The 15797-nt window shown below is 36.2% G+C and overlaps 1 protein-coding gene across 8 annotated transcripts in view; it reads left to right on the forward strand.

Moving 5' to 3' along the window:
- Positions 1–15797, forward strand: part of DLG2 (discs large MAGUK scaffold protein 2) — a 2073554-nt gene that overhangs the window by 660084 nt on the left and 1397673 nt on the right. The window contains exon 1 of one of the 8 annotated variants that reach the window (XM_043580075.1): positions 295–609. The exons of the other annotated variants lie outside the window; for them this stretch is intronic. Coding sequence (XP_043436010.1) covers positions 568–609 — 42 coding nt within the window. The 5' untranslated portion in view covers positions 295–567. Of the gene's footprint in view, positions 1–294; positions 610–15797 lie in introns of those variants that run through there. 8 annotated transcript variants of the gene reach the window in all.

A 15797-nucleotide genomic window follows, 5' to 3' on the forward strand; every position in this document is an offset into this window, starting at 1 on the left:
GCAGTGATTTGTAGTATTTGCCAAACAGGGTGCTGCATCAGAATAGCCTGGAATCTAGTGCAGAGCCCATATTAAACCTCCTAAGGAAAAGGGGTTTCCTCTTCATTTAGAGTCTGCCCGGTGCAGTCCCGCTGTAAAGTATCTAATAGGATAATACCAGGGCTCTCCAGAAATATAAGTAACTCATTGGTTAAATTTCATTCTTCACCTTTCCCCCCCTCCTTCCTGAGTGAGCTCATTCCCCCCTCCCGTTTTTTTTTTTTAAACCCAGTGATTTAAAATGCTAGAAGGAAAAGCAACTGAAGTCTTAACTTTCAGATGCTGAATTCTCAGCTAATTGAAATTACTGGGCACAATGCTATATATAGCCAATGAAGAGATTTTGAGCTCTCACTCAGTGCCTTCAAGACATGTCGTTTTGTAGTCAGAGAAAACAGAGATCAATGCATTTTCAAACTGACAGAGGGAACGGATGCTCCTTAGTAGCACATGCCCAGGATCGTGTGTGTGGGGCTTGCGCTGTGCTGAGAAGCTGAATACCGGTCCATATGCTCCTTATTTACTGCAATGTTCTTTGCATGTTACTGTGCACTCCGGACTAACGTGAAGGTAAGAGGAGGCGAGCCGGCAACTGGGCACAATATACATGTTAAACCAGCTGCAGAAAATGTCTACCTTGTGTAGCTTCAGGACTTTTCCGATTGCTGGCTGAGCAGGCAGATTATTACAGGTGGTTGCAAGGGCTTTGTTTTATTGTTGCCGAGCAGCCTTGCTGGGGGAGCATGTTGGAACGCTGCTGTGAAGTGACCTTCAGGTTTAACTGTTTGTTATTCAGGTTCAGGCTCACACTTGGGGGGTGGAGTTGGGGGAGGAAAAGATGAAAATTGTTTAGGTAGGCCAGAACCAAGAAATCAGAGAAGGTAAAAAGCTATACAGCATGCTTTAGATTAGGATTTAAAGTCTTTCTTTTAAAAAGTGCTATGAGCTGCCTGTGCTCGTGCAGCTTAAATAACAGCTGGGGATTAAATTTAGTGGTTATAATGGCATTAGGATATGATCTGTGGGATATCTGACCATCCTGTTCATATAAACAAATTATTATCATTGGAAGTTGCTGATATTGATCATACAAATCCTCTGCTCGGGGTGGGCTGGTTGCTTCCACTGTGTGGGCGCCACTGCCCCACTGTTGTCACCCCGCTGACATTCACTTGCTGTAGCTAATGAGCCTCCAAAGTTGAGCCTAAGTTTGGGAGATTTACCCCTTGTCCGGAAGGACTGCGTTATTATTGGAGAGGTTTTCTGACACTATTCATTCAGCACTGAGCTAGACAGGCCAGCTGTGGAATTTCCAGTTGCATAATTTAAGTGAATTACATCTCTGTTAGCTTTTTGAACTTGGATTTCTTATTGAAGGAAGTCCAAACGTGATTGCCTTTCAGAAAAAAAAAATAATAAGGCAGTTAAGGTTTAATACCAAAATAACAGTCTTAAAAAAATATATCAATGTTAAGTGTTTCACCTTTTTATTTTACTGGGGGAGTATTTTAATGTGTCTGGGCACTAAAGTTTTGTTTTCTGTGTTTACAAGTTTTATTAAAGTGCTCCCTGCTGCTCGCTCTTTTGTAAGCCTTTTTGTTTTCTATTTGAACTTCAAACAGGTAGTATTTATGTTTTGATGACCAATTCTTTTACAACTACAGCCTGGCAGCATTCTGTGGATCATTTCAGAGTTCAACAGAATTTACTTTTTACTACTTTTAGGGTTAACTTCAGCAATCATTTTTTCCCCATGCATATGATGGATATAGCAAACAAAATGCAAAGAGATATTTAAAAACCTAACGTGTACCCAAATGTCAACTTGGATTTCTCTATCACCGTCTCCTATTCCTAATTATGGGGTATGGCATGCATTATTCTGTAAGCAATGAATTTTAAATGTTTTCCCTCCTCATATTTTTTGAAACAGAAAAGTGTTTTTTTTTCAAATTCCATAAATAATTTTAGATTAAGAGATAACAGTTGTTTTGATAGTCCATTGTCATATTTCAGAAGTGCAAGAAAACCTGAGTCCAAAGTTTCTTTAATATGGGTTTTGGGATTTTGTTTTTTGTCTTGACTATTATCATTGGTCTTTATGGGTTGACCTGTAATTTTTTCTCACTTAAATTCATAAGCAAAGAAGTGAAAAGACATTTACCAACAGTATCTTAATTCATATGACTTTGGATACTACATTCTTAGTATCTTGGTTAGTCTGTACTTCAGTGAAAGCTCAGAACATGCATATTGCCACATACAACACATATAACCTTGCTTTGAGTTGTTTAACTCCAATTTTAAATATGCTTAAGTCCTTTCAAGAATTAGTTCTCGAACTTTCTTGTATAATTTTCTTTTAGGGTTATCTTTCCCTTTTGAGATAGCAAAGTTTGCAGTAGAATTTACAGCTCACCTGTGGGCTGACGTTTCATCAAGTTGGCACAATAAAGTCTTATCTGATATTTTTATTTCTTAATTTTTGTTTTATTTTATATTACATTTTAAAGAATTTGATTTTTTTTTCTATTGTGCCTAAAATTACTTATTTGCTTGGTTCCGGTAAAGTCTTTTTCGTAGTGTACAGCTTCTTAGGTTTCCATGATTTAACATGATTGGTGTTACAGTGACCCAAAACTTTAAGGTGGTTAAGCTTCAAAAAATAGAAACATCTCTTATTTATTTTCTTTGCACAGAACTAGCCACAAATGTCACCAACTTTTGTTCTACAATGATTAGTTTGTTAAATGGTCATTTATAATATATATTACACAGTAAAAAGAATTTTTTGAGAGTGAAATGTATATATTTCATATATGTTTTTATATAACACAGGCATTAAACCTGTGCTGTATATATATGCCATATATATATGCCATATATATATGCCATATATATATATATATATATGCCATATATATATGCCATATATATATATATATATATATACACACATACATATGCCTCTCTTTCTGTATATAGTTCCCACACACTATGTATGTATGTATAGTATATGCACACACTCTACACACACAGAATTTACAGGTCTCAGACTGTGACTCATGGATCACCATTTATCCATTCATCTATCAAAAGATTTTAAAGGGCAATTGTGATTTTTGCACTGTGCTGGAGTCTGGGAAACTAAGATCAATAGAAAAGAGTTCTTGCTTTCAAGAAGTTTCCAGTCCTGGAAAGGCCACAGACATATACACAAATAAGTGGTTTGAAATATTACAGGATTAGTAATGGAAGTCTTTACAAGGCATTGTAGGGACAAAACAAAACAGAGCACCGGCCAATTTTACATGGACTTGTCAAGAAAGGTTTCACTGTGAAATCACCTTTGAGTTGAATCTTGACAGCTGATGGAGTTTTGCTAAGCAGCCTGGAGTGAAGAAGGCATGCCAGGTAGGGGGAATGACAAAAAAACATGGAAGTAAGAAGCAGAGCACTTTGGAGGACTGCAAATAGTTTGAAATGGATAGAGCATGGGGTCTTGCGAGGCTGAACAGTGAATTAATAGGTGAAACAAATAAATGGGAGCTAAAGCCAGTACTGTGAGAATTGATCATCACAATCTAACTCTTTAGAAATTGTGTTTCTGTGCCACCTATTTCTAGAAGGAGAGTTTTCTAAAGAAGGAAAAGAAATGAAAACTTTTAAACAAAGGGTATTATTTATATTCTGGGTTGTTTTTGTTGTTGTTAGCTCTAAGTTGTTTGAGTTTGATAAATATTCATATCATATTGGCTTGGATTTATCTTTTAGTTTTTTAAAGAACATGAATAGAACAATTTAATTTGAGACTGTTCACACCAAAAGGGGCAATGTGATCATTATATAGATGTATAAGTCATCATCTCAAATTGCTTATGTTGTACCAAAACTACCTCTCTGATAAGAAAACATATAAGAAGTTTGTTGTACCAGATGTCCATATTATCTTGTCTATAAAAGTGGCTCTATTTTTTAAAGTAATGATCCTGATAATAACTTACATACAGATGATACTTTTTGTTTTTCTAAATAATTCTATGTTCTCCATCTCATTATTTCCCCCTTTCACCCTGCTGCTATAACCATACCCATATACACACACAAACCCACAATGTCTGAAATATGAATGACAAGTATTAGACCTATTTCAAGGACAAGAAAATTAAGATTGAGAAAGGAAATGGCTAGTTCCTCTATTCTATACTGTTTCAGAAGCATACCTAATATAGGGCTTAGATCTCTTGACCTAGTTTACTACTTTACTTCTCATTCTAGTAAATCCTGCTGTCTACCTTATAGTTTCAAGAATTCTCTTATTTTTAAAATTCCTTGAGAGTAAATATAAGAACTTTTTAGAAAAAGAGTGTACCAAAATGATTTAAGTTTATTTATTCTTTGAGAGAGAGAGAGAGAGAGAGAGAGAGAGAGGCAGAGAGAGCCCTATGCAAGGCTTGATCTCACCATTCATGAGATCATGACCTGAGCCGAGTTCAAGAGTCAGATGCTTAACTGACTGAGCCACCCAGATGCCCCTAAAGCAATATGATTTTAAAGCATAGGTTTTTGGAGTTCCAAAAGAACTATGTTTAGGTCTATTTTTTCCACTTATTACATAGACATTTTTTTTGCACAAAAATTTTTTGCTCTACATGAAATTTATTTTTTTTTCATTTGTAAAGTAGGAATAATAATAGTAATTGGATATTATAAGAATTATGTGTTGGGGCGCCTGGGTGGCGCAGTCGGTTAAGCGTCCGACTTCAGCCAGGTCACAATCTTGCGGTCCGTGAGTTCGAGCCCCGCGTCAGGCTCTGGGCTGATGGCTCAGAGCCTGGAACCTGTTTCCGATTCTGTGTCTCCCTCTCTCTCTGCCCCTCCCCCGTTCATGCTCTGTCTCTCTCTGTCCCAAAAATAAATAAACGTTGAAAAAAAAAAGAATTATGTGAGATATGGCAGGTAAACAGTATAAAAATCTTAGAATATAGTAAGTACTAAATTAATTTAACGCATAACTGATAAAGTTGAGGCCACTGAATAGACTCACTTTCAGTGAAAATCATGTTAAAAAAATTCTAGGAATTGAACCCATTTAAAAGAAATGGTTCCGATATAACATTCCCTTCTCCACCACTGTCACCATCACCACCACACATGCACATTTACATGCATGTAAACCCCATGGAAGCCAGGATTTCACTTTGTTTTGCTCTATATCATCAGCATCAAGAACCATGCCAAGTACATAGTAAGTGCTCAATAAATATTTGATAAATGATTGCATTAACTGAAATCCCAGATTTCTCTTTATTTTCCTCCAGGCTTACTTGTTTTAATGCTTTTTAAATTATTTTGAGAGAAAGAAAAAAACAAAATCATAGACTTTATGGTCATGTACGCTTGGGATTACATACTGGATTTGGCAATCACAAACCACAGGCCCTGTCACTCTCACAGATCTGTGCAGACAGGTTACAGAGCTAGGTTGGAGGGAATCAGTAATTCAAGCTAAAACAATTTATTGGATGCCTAACTACTTTACAATTCAGACATTCATCATGCTCATTTCCACCAGGTTTATTCAATGAAGTCACTCTTTTCTAAACACTGCACCCTTTTCTACCTCTGAGCCCTTGCTAGAACTGTTTCCTGCAATGGAAATCCCTTCTCTGTATTGACATGCTTGTTTAAATTCTGTTTTCCTTTAAGAAACAGAACAGTGTGTCTATCTTCCAAGAAATCGATACAGCCACATAACTTCCTTACTTCTTCCCTCCTTTCATTTAATGAATGCAATTTTTACATCATTCATGACAATAGATCTTATATTGCCTTATGTTATCACTTGCCATTAGTATCTTAAATTGCTAGGTAATTTTTATTATGTTTGGGTACTGCCCTCACTGAAACTAGATTTTAAGCATTTTGAGGACAGGAGCTTTTGTTCATTTTTTTCTTGTAGTTTGTATGTTGGGAATTTAAGAAAATGATAGATTGATTGGGAGGGAAGCTTGTAGAAACCCTACCTCCTTATGTTACTGATGCCTACTCTTAGCTAGATTTCATGATACATCCCACATATTGAAGCTTTTAATAAACACATTATTTTGCTGTAGGCAGGGCTTGGAGCCATGAATCAGAATGTGTGGACAGTTTGTGTAACACCTTGGCTCATCCAAATCAGGAGTGGTCTCTCGCAGGGTTTTAGTTTAATAATTATCTCTTTCAGGAGGACAATAATATATGAGTCCCTCACTGGGCCCTTATATTATAGCCTCCAAATGTTGTGCACCTACTCAGTATATTGAGTTTATAATACCTAAGCCTATTCAATGTATTGGAATTACAATTTCTAATGAAGCTCTTTAATTCAAAACTTTAAAAAATAATACAAGGAATTAATTAACAAAGAATAAAACAGCACAGCAAACAATAGCAATAACAACTATCATTTGTTAAGCTCTTACTATAAGCCCTGTACTACACCAATAACTTTGCCCTTATTCATGCTTTCCAGTGACCTATGATATAAGAATTATCATCATCATTATTTTATAGATGAGGGAAACTGAAGTTTAGGGTACAAAAATAACTTGCCTGATGTCACACAAATACTAAGTGCCTGTGAAGTTAGCTTTTAAATCAGATCTGTTCTACTGTAACCATTTTTAAAACCTTCCTAAATAGATTATATATATATATATATATATATATATATATATGAACTATAAGTATTGTATTACACACACCTCAAATCTTTTTTTAAATAAGGTAAGGAATTAAATAATAAAATTGCATATGTTTTACATAGTATGACCTTACCATTCCTTCTCTTCGCTTCTTTCTAGTAAACGATGGTTAGAGTCAGAGCATCAGGTTTTGTTCTGGTTTTACATTCATTCAGTCACCAAATATTTATTTACAAAAAAAATTTTTTTTTCAATGTTTATTTATTTTTGGGACAGAGAGAGACAGAGCATGAACGGGGGAGGGGCAGAGAGAGAGGGAGACACAGAATCAGAAACAGGCAATTCAGTCACCAAATATTTAATGAGCATCTATTATATGTTAGCAACTGATCTAGTTGCTAAAAATACAGGGTGGAATAAAACAGACAATAATCAGACAATATTCTCTATCCTTATAAAATTTAAATGCTAGTAAGGTAGATGGGCAGTGAAAGAGACAGTTAAGTAAAATGCATAGTGTATAATGGCAAATGCTGAAAAGAAAAAAAAATAAATAGAAAGAGTATCAGAAATGTGAATGTGGAAAGGGGTTGAGGTTAAAGTTTTTGGCAAAGTGGTTAGTGAGAGCCTCACCAGGGTGGTGACTTTTATTATTATTATTTTTTTAAATATTTATTTATTTTTGAGAGAGAGACAGTGTGTGAGCAGGGAAGGAGCACAGAGAGAGAGAGACACACACACACACAGAATGCAAAACAGGCTCCAGGCTCCGAGCTGTCAGCACAGAGCCTGACGCGGAACTTGAACTCACAAACTGTGAGATCATGACTGAGCCGAAGTGGGACGCTCAACCCTCTGAGCCACCCAGGCACCCCTATTATTTTTTTAATGTTTATTTTATTTTTTTGAGAGAGAGAGACAGAGAGAGACAGAGACAGAGCATGAGCAGGGGAAGGGCAGAGAAAGAGGGAGACACAGAATTCGAGGCAAGCTGCAGGCTCTGAACTGTCAGCACAGAGCCCAATGCGGGGCTCGAACTCATGAACCATGATATCATGACCTGAGCCAAATTAGACGCTAACACACTGAGCTGCCCAGGTACTCTTAGAATGATGACGTTTGAGTAAAGACCTAAAGGATGTGAAGGAATTTGCTGTGTGGGAAATGGTAGCAGAGAATAGAAAGGCCCTGAGGTGGAGCCTGCCCAGCATTTTAAGGAATGTCTAAGAAGCCATAGTGGCTGGCAAGAGAAAAGAGCAAGAGTGTGTCAAAGTGAGCAGGTCATGTAGGGTTTGTAGGTGAGACTTCTTTTAGTGAAATGGGAAATCAGCAAGAGTTTTAGGAGAAGAGGTACTTGATTTGACCAATGTTTTCACAAGGTCACTCAGGCTTCTGTGTTGAAAAGAGACCAAGAGGGCAAGGGCCAGAGCAGAGAAACCAGTAAAAGGCCCTACAGTAATCCAGGTGAGAGATGTTAATAGCTTGGATCAGGTTGGTACCACTGAGACTGGGGACAGGTTGTCTAGCTCTGTTATATAATTTTACTTGTAGATATTTATCTTCATTTTTTCCTGCCCTGTTATTGAGATCTCCTCAGTTCTGGGGTGCTGGTTCTCAGTTCTTCTGTATCTGACCAGCATTAATTAGAGAAAAATGCTTTGTTATATGGTTGCCATTGCCATTGCCATTTACTTCTTTTTAATTCTCTGAACATTTTGAAGGGTAGTTACCCAAGATTTAAGTCATACATATACATTCAAGACTTCTTTTTATTTTTGGCTTCAGGTCTTCTGATCCTCACTTTAGTTCTTAAGTGAATCTACTAAGCTACTTGAGGGCAGGAAGCATGTCTTATATGCATTTATGTTCCCATTGATTTGCACATGGCAAATAATCAATACATATTTGCTAAATGAGTGACTGAATGAATGAACGTTAACCACTTTAAAAAGTGAGCGTATTTTGTAGAGTATGTCTTTGGATTAAACATGGTACTACCAAATAAGAATACATACACAACAAGGAGAATTGATTTTGCTTTCAACAAATCTCTGTAATGGCAAATTATCACCTCTTTCATGACAGTATTTCTCCAACATCAGATTCTCTAGGGAAGCAGCCTGGGAATCTGGAAATTATGCTAGGTAATTCTTATCATAAGACAAGTTTGGAAAACACTGTCTTATGTTTGGAATGAAAGCAGTGAATCAACAAATTTGTTGAGAAACTGTTATGTGTTAATATTTGCATAAATAACATGTATATCCAAAGTTTTTCAAACTTAAAAACATTTTTTTAACGTTTATTTAGTTTTGAGAGAGACCAAGACAGAAGGCGAGTGGGTTGGGGGCAGAGAGAGAGGGAGACACAGAATGGGAAGCAGGCCCCAGGCTCTAAGCTGTCAGCACAGAGCCCGAGGCAGGGCTCGAACCCACGAACTGTGAGATCATGACCTGAGCCGAAGTCGGACGCTTAACCGACGGAGCCACTCAGGAGCCCCCAAACTTTTTACACCACAACCCGTAGCAGCAATATAAATTAAAAATTACACCTCAGTATGTATAAGTTTCACAAAGCAATACTTAACTTTCTCAAAAGCTATGCATTCTGACATTTTCTATTTTTACCTTCTAAGATTTTGTTTCTTTTTTACAATTTTTCTCAAGATTTTCTGGATGTATTAAAATCAGAAAAATGGTTGAAGAATTACAATTCATATTAGCCCATTTAAAACTGATTCCTTCATTTACCTTTATTAATGAGTTTGAATGGGTACAGAATGGGTTATAACTCACAATTTGGAAAACATATAACATATTCCCTGCTTTAAGGAATATACAGCCTCAATTAGGAATATGTGTCTGGGAGATGATGAATTATAATAGTCAGCAAACACTGAGAGGGAAGTGTGTGAGAGCCCTGACTGAACATAGGCCAAGTGTCCATGTAGCCTGGTTCATTTACTGATTAGTATACTTGTTTGAAAATTCACAGTTCAGCACTTGCTTCCCTGGCCCTGGCCTGGAGATTTAGCCTGTGCACCTACATACCATGGCGTGCCTGATAGCAATAGCTCACCTTTAAGAAGTATTAGAGACATGATGTCAGGCACAATTCAAAGGACTTCACTCATTTCATCTTTACAATAACTAGAAGAGAAGGTTTTATTTTTATTTTATTTTTTATTAAACCCATTTTATAGTTGAAGGGACTGAATTACAGAGGTTTAGCTGTTCAGGGCCTTATAGCAAGTAACTGATATGAGCATAAATGCCAGACATAGGAACCAGTGCTCAGGATAGGGCTATACCTGGAAGGAAACCTCTCTTACTCTTGAGCCTTGCTCTGGTGTTGCTTTTCTGTTTCTGATTCTCTTCACCAAAGGGGTGGCTTTGCCCTTAATTTGGGTGTGTCATAATTTCTGCCATTAGCCAGTGCCCAGAATTCCCATGGGCCTGAGAAGCTATACTCACATGGTTGTAGGGGGTGCTTACACTTAAGAGAGATTCATAACCAATTGAAGTATGGGTACCTTTTGAAAGAGGCCCATTTGCTCAACTCTGCTCCTGTTATTAGTACAGTAAATAAGGTAATAAAACCCTCCAGGATGAATTGGTATTGCTAAGAGAACCTAGCTCTTGAAAATTGAAGAGAGAAAGATGAACAATAAAACAAAGAGACATTTGACCCTGGGAAGGTCTGTCCCTAAATATTTCTCAAACGTAAACTAGATCTTTTCTTTTTGTTCAGTCTCATGAAGGACTTTGATGCTTTGAAAATAGGCAGAATTTAACTGAAAGAAGCTGAAGGAATCGTCTTCCCTCAAAATGAAAGTTAGATGATTAGTAGGAGGCAAATTTTGAGTCTTGTTTTATTTATTTATTATTTTTAATCAATGTCCTTTGATTTAAATTTTCTTTAAAAAGGTATATATAGGTTTTTTTTTTTTTTTTTTTAAGCTTGTACCTAGATTTGAAGGGGAAAATGAGGCTATGGGGTATGCAGTGAGCCTGGAATGGAGGGATTTGAGTAGATTTCTGAATCAGATCCTTGAATCTTGTTGGGGTAACGAAAGGAGTCCTTTGCATTTATGTTGGTCATTTCATTTGTAATCTGTATTCTTTTAAACTCTTTAGGGAAAGTAAACATGGAAGTCAGGTTTCAATGGATTAGTATAAATTGTATCTCAAATGCTTTAATGACTGTAAAAGTGCTGTTTGCTCATTATAGAAATTACGTACAGAGGAGAAGAATCTATACTTTTTCAGAACCTTGCCGCTCATATATAAAATTTCTATATTCTTTTCACTTTTAAATATATGTGTGTATGTGTGTATATATAAATGTATATGTGTTATATGTATTGCATATGTAGGATCAAGATATATTATTTATACCCTGTGTTTTCATTTAATACCCTATAATGAGAACATTCTCACATCATTAATAATTCTTCATAAGCATCTTTGTAAATGGTTGCAAACCAGGAAACTTTTTTGAAAAGTAAATAAGTTAAGGTAGGCAGGAACTGAAAGCATTGTTTTTCTCAGACCATTACTTTTCAGCAGAGGATAGAAAGCTTTCAAGTATAACCTTGGAATAGCTTTGAAATGAAATACAGTTTGGAAAAAATATACGGTGAGTCTATTTCAAAAGAATCATTGCCATTGTACTTCAGACAGGGAAAAATATGTATATTTAATGCAAATGTGTTCTTTAGCTAGTCCCCTAACACTGTCTCTACACTCACCCCACCAAATAATGTGCGTTGAAGTGTGTGTGTGTGTGTGTGTGTGTGTGTGTGTGTGATTATTTTAAACAGAAGCCAAACAGACAACTTCCTTATTATCACTATTCTCCTAGGTTTTTAGAATGGAAATATAGAAATCATTTTTACCTCTCCAGCCCCCGCAGAAATCCAATCAGTCTACAAATCCTGTAGAATCTAACTTGGAGTGATTTCTTCTAATTCTTGTCTCTACCTCTTTCTTCATCAGTGGAGACTTTCATTACCTCTCAATGTATTGCCACAGGTACATTCTGACTGAGTTGCCTATCCTCTGTCTGCTTCCTCTTTAAATTTATCCTCCCTATGGTGGTACCAAACTTATTTTTCTAAAACACAGATAAGAACTGGCTATCCATTTGTCTGTTCAGAACTTTCTGTGTTTCCCACTGCCATAAAAATTCTTCATTGTTAAGGTATGGCCTCAACCACCTTTCCATTGTTACCTCTGCTAGACCCCACTTACATGCAACAGATACAAGAGTCCATTCCAACCATGTATCCAACCACTTCTCATGCCTTGGCAGGGATGTGGAAAAAATGGATATTTAGTAGAACATCTAGGGTTCAAATCCATCAACTCCCTTTACAAAATAGTTGTAATATTTCTGGGTGAGTAAATCAGTTTTTCTGATGTTTAGTTTCTAGATATTCTAATTGAAATGATATTAGTAACATCCACCTAATATCATGAACATGGCTTTACACAGGTAAATCCTTACAGGTATGGAGGACCCATTCAAAAGATGTCACAATATTTTAAGAAAGCACATAAAATGCCAGTGGAAGCTTTGAAGGTTAGCTTTAAACTTGGTAGTTTTGGGGTGCCTGGGTGGCTCAGTCAAACACTGGACTCTTGATTTGGGCTCAAGTCATGACATCATGGTTCTTGAGTTCAAGGCCCACATCGGGCTCTGTGCTGACGGTGCAGGAGCTTACTTGGGATTCTCTTTCCCTCTCTCTGCCCCTCCCCCACTCATGCTGTGTGTGTCTATTTCTAAATAAATAAATAAATAAATAAGCAGACACACTTTTAAATTTGGTAGTTTTGTGAATTTGTATAACTGACAATTCCCTTACAGTATATTTTGAATCCAGTGGATATGAGCTAGGATCAAATTTCTCTCCATAATTTTTGAGTTCATGAGATAGACTGTAAACAATATCTAGTCTATAGTAGAGAAGGTGAGAAAAATAACCCTCCATATCTTCAGTTATACATCTCCAATCCAAGATTTCTACATGAGCTACAAACTTAGTCGGCTAAGTAAAAAACACTCAAAACTTATGGGGAAACCAACCACAATTTGCATAATTCTTTCCTTAGTGGTCAGATATCTCTAATGCTGAAAAGATTTTAATTAATTATAGAATAATAATTAAACTTTTTTATTAATATTTTTGTGTAATGTAATAATTACACTTACTTGGTAGCATATGTATTTGTATTTTTAAAGAGAATTTGCTAGATTAGGATATTTTTGTTTTTATCTTTTTTTTTTTGTCTTCCAAATTTTTATTTAAATTCAGGTTAGTTAACATATAGTGTAGTATTGGTTTCAGGAGTACAGTTTAGTGATTCATCACGTACATGTAACACTCAATGCTCATCACAAGTGCCCTCCATAATGCCTATCACCCATTTAGCCTGCCTCCCACCACCCCTCCAGCAACCCTCAGTTTGTTCTCTGTAGTTAAGAGTGTCTTATAGTTTGCCTCCCTCTCTGTTTTTACTTTACTTTATTTTTCCTTCCCTTCCCCTTTGTTTATCTGTTTTGTTTCTTAAATTCCACATATGAGTGAAGATTAGAATATTTAACAAATTTACTTCTAGAACGTCAAAGAATTAATTTCAACTTGAATTTTTAAGATGAGAGATATAAAGAATTTTACCATCGTCAAATTGTATTGGAACTTATAAGAGAATTTAAAACTTCCCATATTTAAAATTTTAACTTTCAGATATAAAATAATTATTTAAATACTTGGGAAGATTTTTTTGTTATTCAGATAAATTACAGTTTAGGGAAAGCTTTAAAAGGAAATTTAATATATTAAATTTATAAATGCCATTTAAAATATTTAAAGGGAATTTAATTAAATTATAAAAACTTAATTATGGTAATTGTAAAAATCTTGCTAGATTTCTGACAAATGGATAAAGAAGGTGTGGTTTATATATACAATGGTATACTACTTGGCAATTAGAAAGAATGAAATCTGGCTATTTTCAGCAATGTGGATAGAACTGGAGGGTATTATGCTAAGTGAAATAAGTCAGGCAGAGAAAGACAGATACCCTATGTTTTCACTCATATGTGGACCTTGAGAATCTTAACAGAAGACCATAGGGGAGGGGGAAGGGGAGGGGGGAAAAGTTACAGAGAGGGGGAAGGCAAACCATAAGAGACTCTTAAGGACTTAGAACAAACTGAGGGTTGATGAGGGGTGGGGAGAGGAGAAAGTGGGTGATGGGCACGGAGGTCACTTGTTGGGATGAGCACTGGGTGTTGTATGGAAACCAATTTGACAATAAATTATATTTAAAAAACTAGATTTATGAATAGAACAGTAAATTATAAATTGAATTTAAAAAGTTAAGTAAAATCTAGCCTTTTAATTTATAACTTAAAAATATTAATTTTGCAAACCAGGAGAGTTCCAGTCTTTTTTGAACACAAAAGATGACTTAAAACACACACATTGCACACTGTAGGGCTGTTATAAGGTATGAACAGAATATTGTGTATGAAACACTTTGTAAATTCTAAAATACTGTAAAAACATTTGTTGTTATTTTTCCTTCTAATTGGTTTGCTCATTCTGTTAGTTTAGATTTGAAAAGTAGTCACAAGACCCTGCCAGTTAGTATCTTCTCCCAGGTAGAACTTCACTATTTCCTGTTCCTTCCACATTTTGTATTACTTTGTATTGTTAGTATAATACTTGTCAGGCTTTATATTACTAGTGTAGCACTTTGTATCACCAGTGTGACCTGTATATCCCATATATTGGAGATGCTTACTCACGTTTGTTTTTGTTACTAGAACAGGAATTCCATATCTTCTTCACTTTACTTTTTTTTTTTTAAGCAAACTGTTCGATCTCCCTTGTGCTGAACACTAATTCTTACAAGGAACAGAGACATCATTAAGAAAGGATATCTATGTCTGTGTTTAGTAGATAATGAATTATTGAACTGAACTTAATTTGGGGTAAAAAATTCTGTCTCAAGAAAGTCTCTATAATAAAATGTTTAGAAAAGCAATTGACCAGTTAAAAAATTCAGTTAATGTAACTAGCAAATAAGAAAAATTCAAAATACATTAAAGAAACATTGAGACTTTACAAGTGTAGTGAAAAGTACTCACTTTCCCCCTTATGTCTAAAACATTGCTTTAGTTCAGCAGCACCTGGGTGGCTAAGTTGGTTAAGCATCCTACTCTTGATTTTAATTCAGGTCATGATCTCACAGTTCATGGGACCAGGCTCTGTGCTGACAGCATGGAGCATGCTTAGGATTCTGTCTCTCTGTCTCTGTCTCTGTCTCTGTCTCTGCCCCTCCCCCACTAGTGCCTGTGTTTTCTCTCTCTCTCTCTCTCTCTCTCAAAATAAATAAATAAATATTAAAAATAAAACTTTTTTTTTTAGTTCAGATAAAAAAGTTAGAAGATAGTTTTGCAAAATGATAGGGGCAGTGGAGGCCAGGGGTGGGTGGAGATTGGTGAGACAGAACTGTTTATCTGTAATGAGAATTACTCAGTCAAGGCTGTCAGCCCATTCTCATTATGTAGACTCTGCTGCCCACCTCCCATTCCTTCCCTTTCTTCCAGTCCACCACAATCAACAAGGCTGTTTTCCTTTTTCTTTAGTCCAGCAGTCAATAACATTGATTTTCACAGCTAGGTGATTCTCACCTCTTCCCTCATTATCCCCTCCTTCAGGGCTAAACAAAGCCAAGTTCCCTGGTGTGCACCAGTCTGCAGAGCTTGTAAGACAGAAATGGCTAAAGGCAGAATGTAGGGCTTTGGCTGGGTGGGAGGGACAGTTAGTGCCACAAAATCCCTCAGGAGCATCCTGGGCAGAATATTTTTGAGACAATCTTAGGTTAAGGGATAATATATCCTCCAGAGAAAAAGAACACATAAAATGTCTCTCTTCTTCACTGCAGTTCCATTGAGTTGGCTGAGGGGGGAAAAAAAGCCCTGAGGCCCTATCTCCATGTGTAATTTTTACTAAGCGTTATTCAAATAGACAGAAACTACTCCTGGGGAAGAGGCCAA

This window comes from Prionailurus bengalensis, chromosome D1 (assembly GCF_016509475.1).
Source record: "Prionailurus bengalensis isolate Pbe53 chromosome D1, Fcat_Pben_1.1_paternal_pri, whole genome shotgun sequence".
NCBI lineage: Eukaryota > Metazoa > Chordata > Mammalia > Carnivora > Felidae > Prionailurus > Prionailurus bengalensis.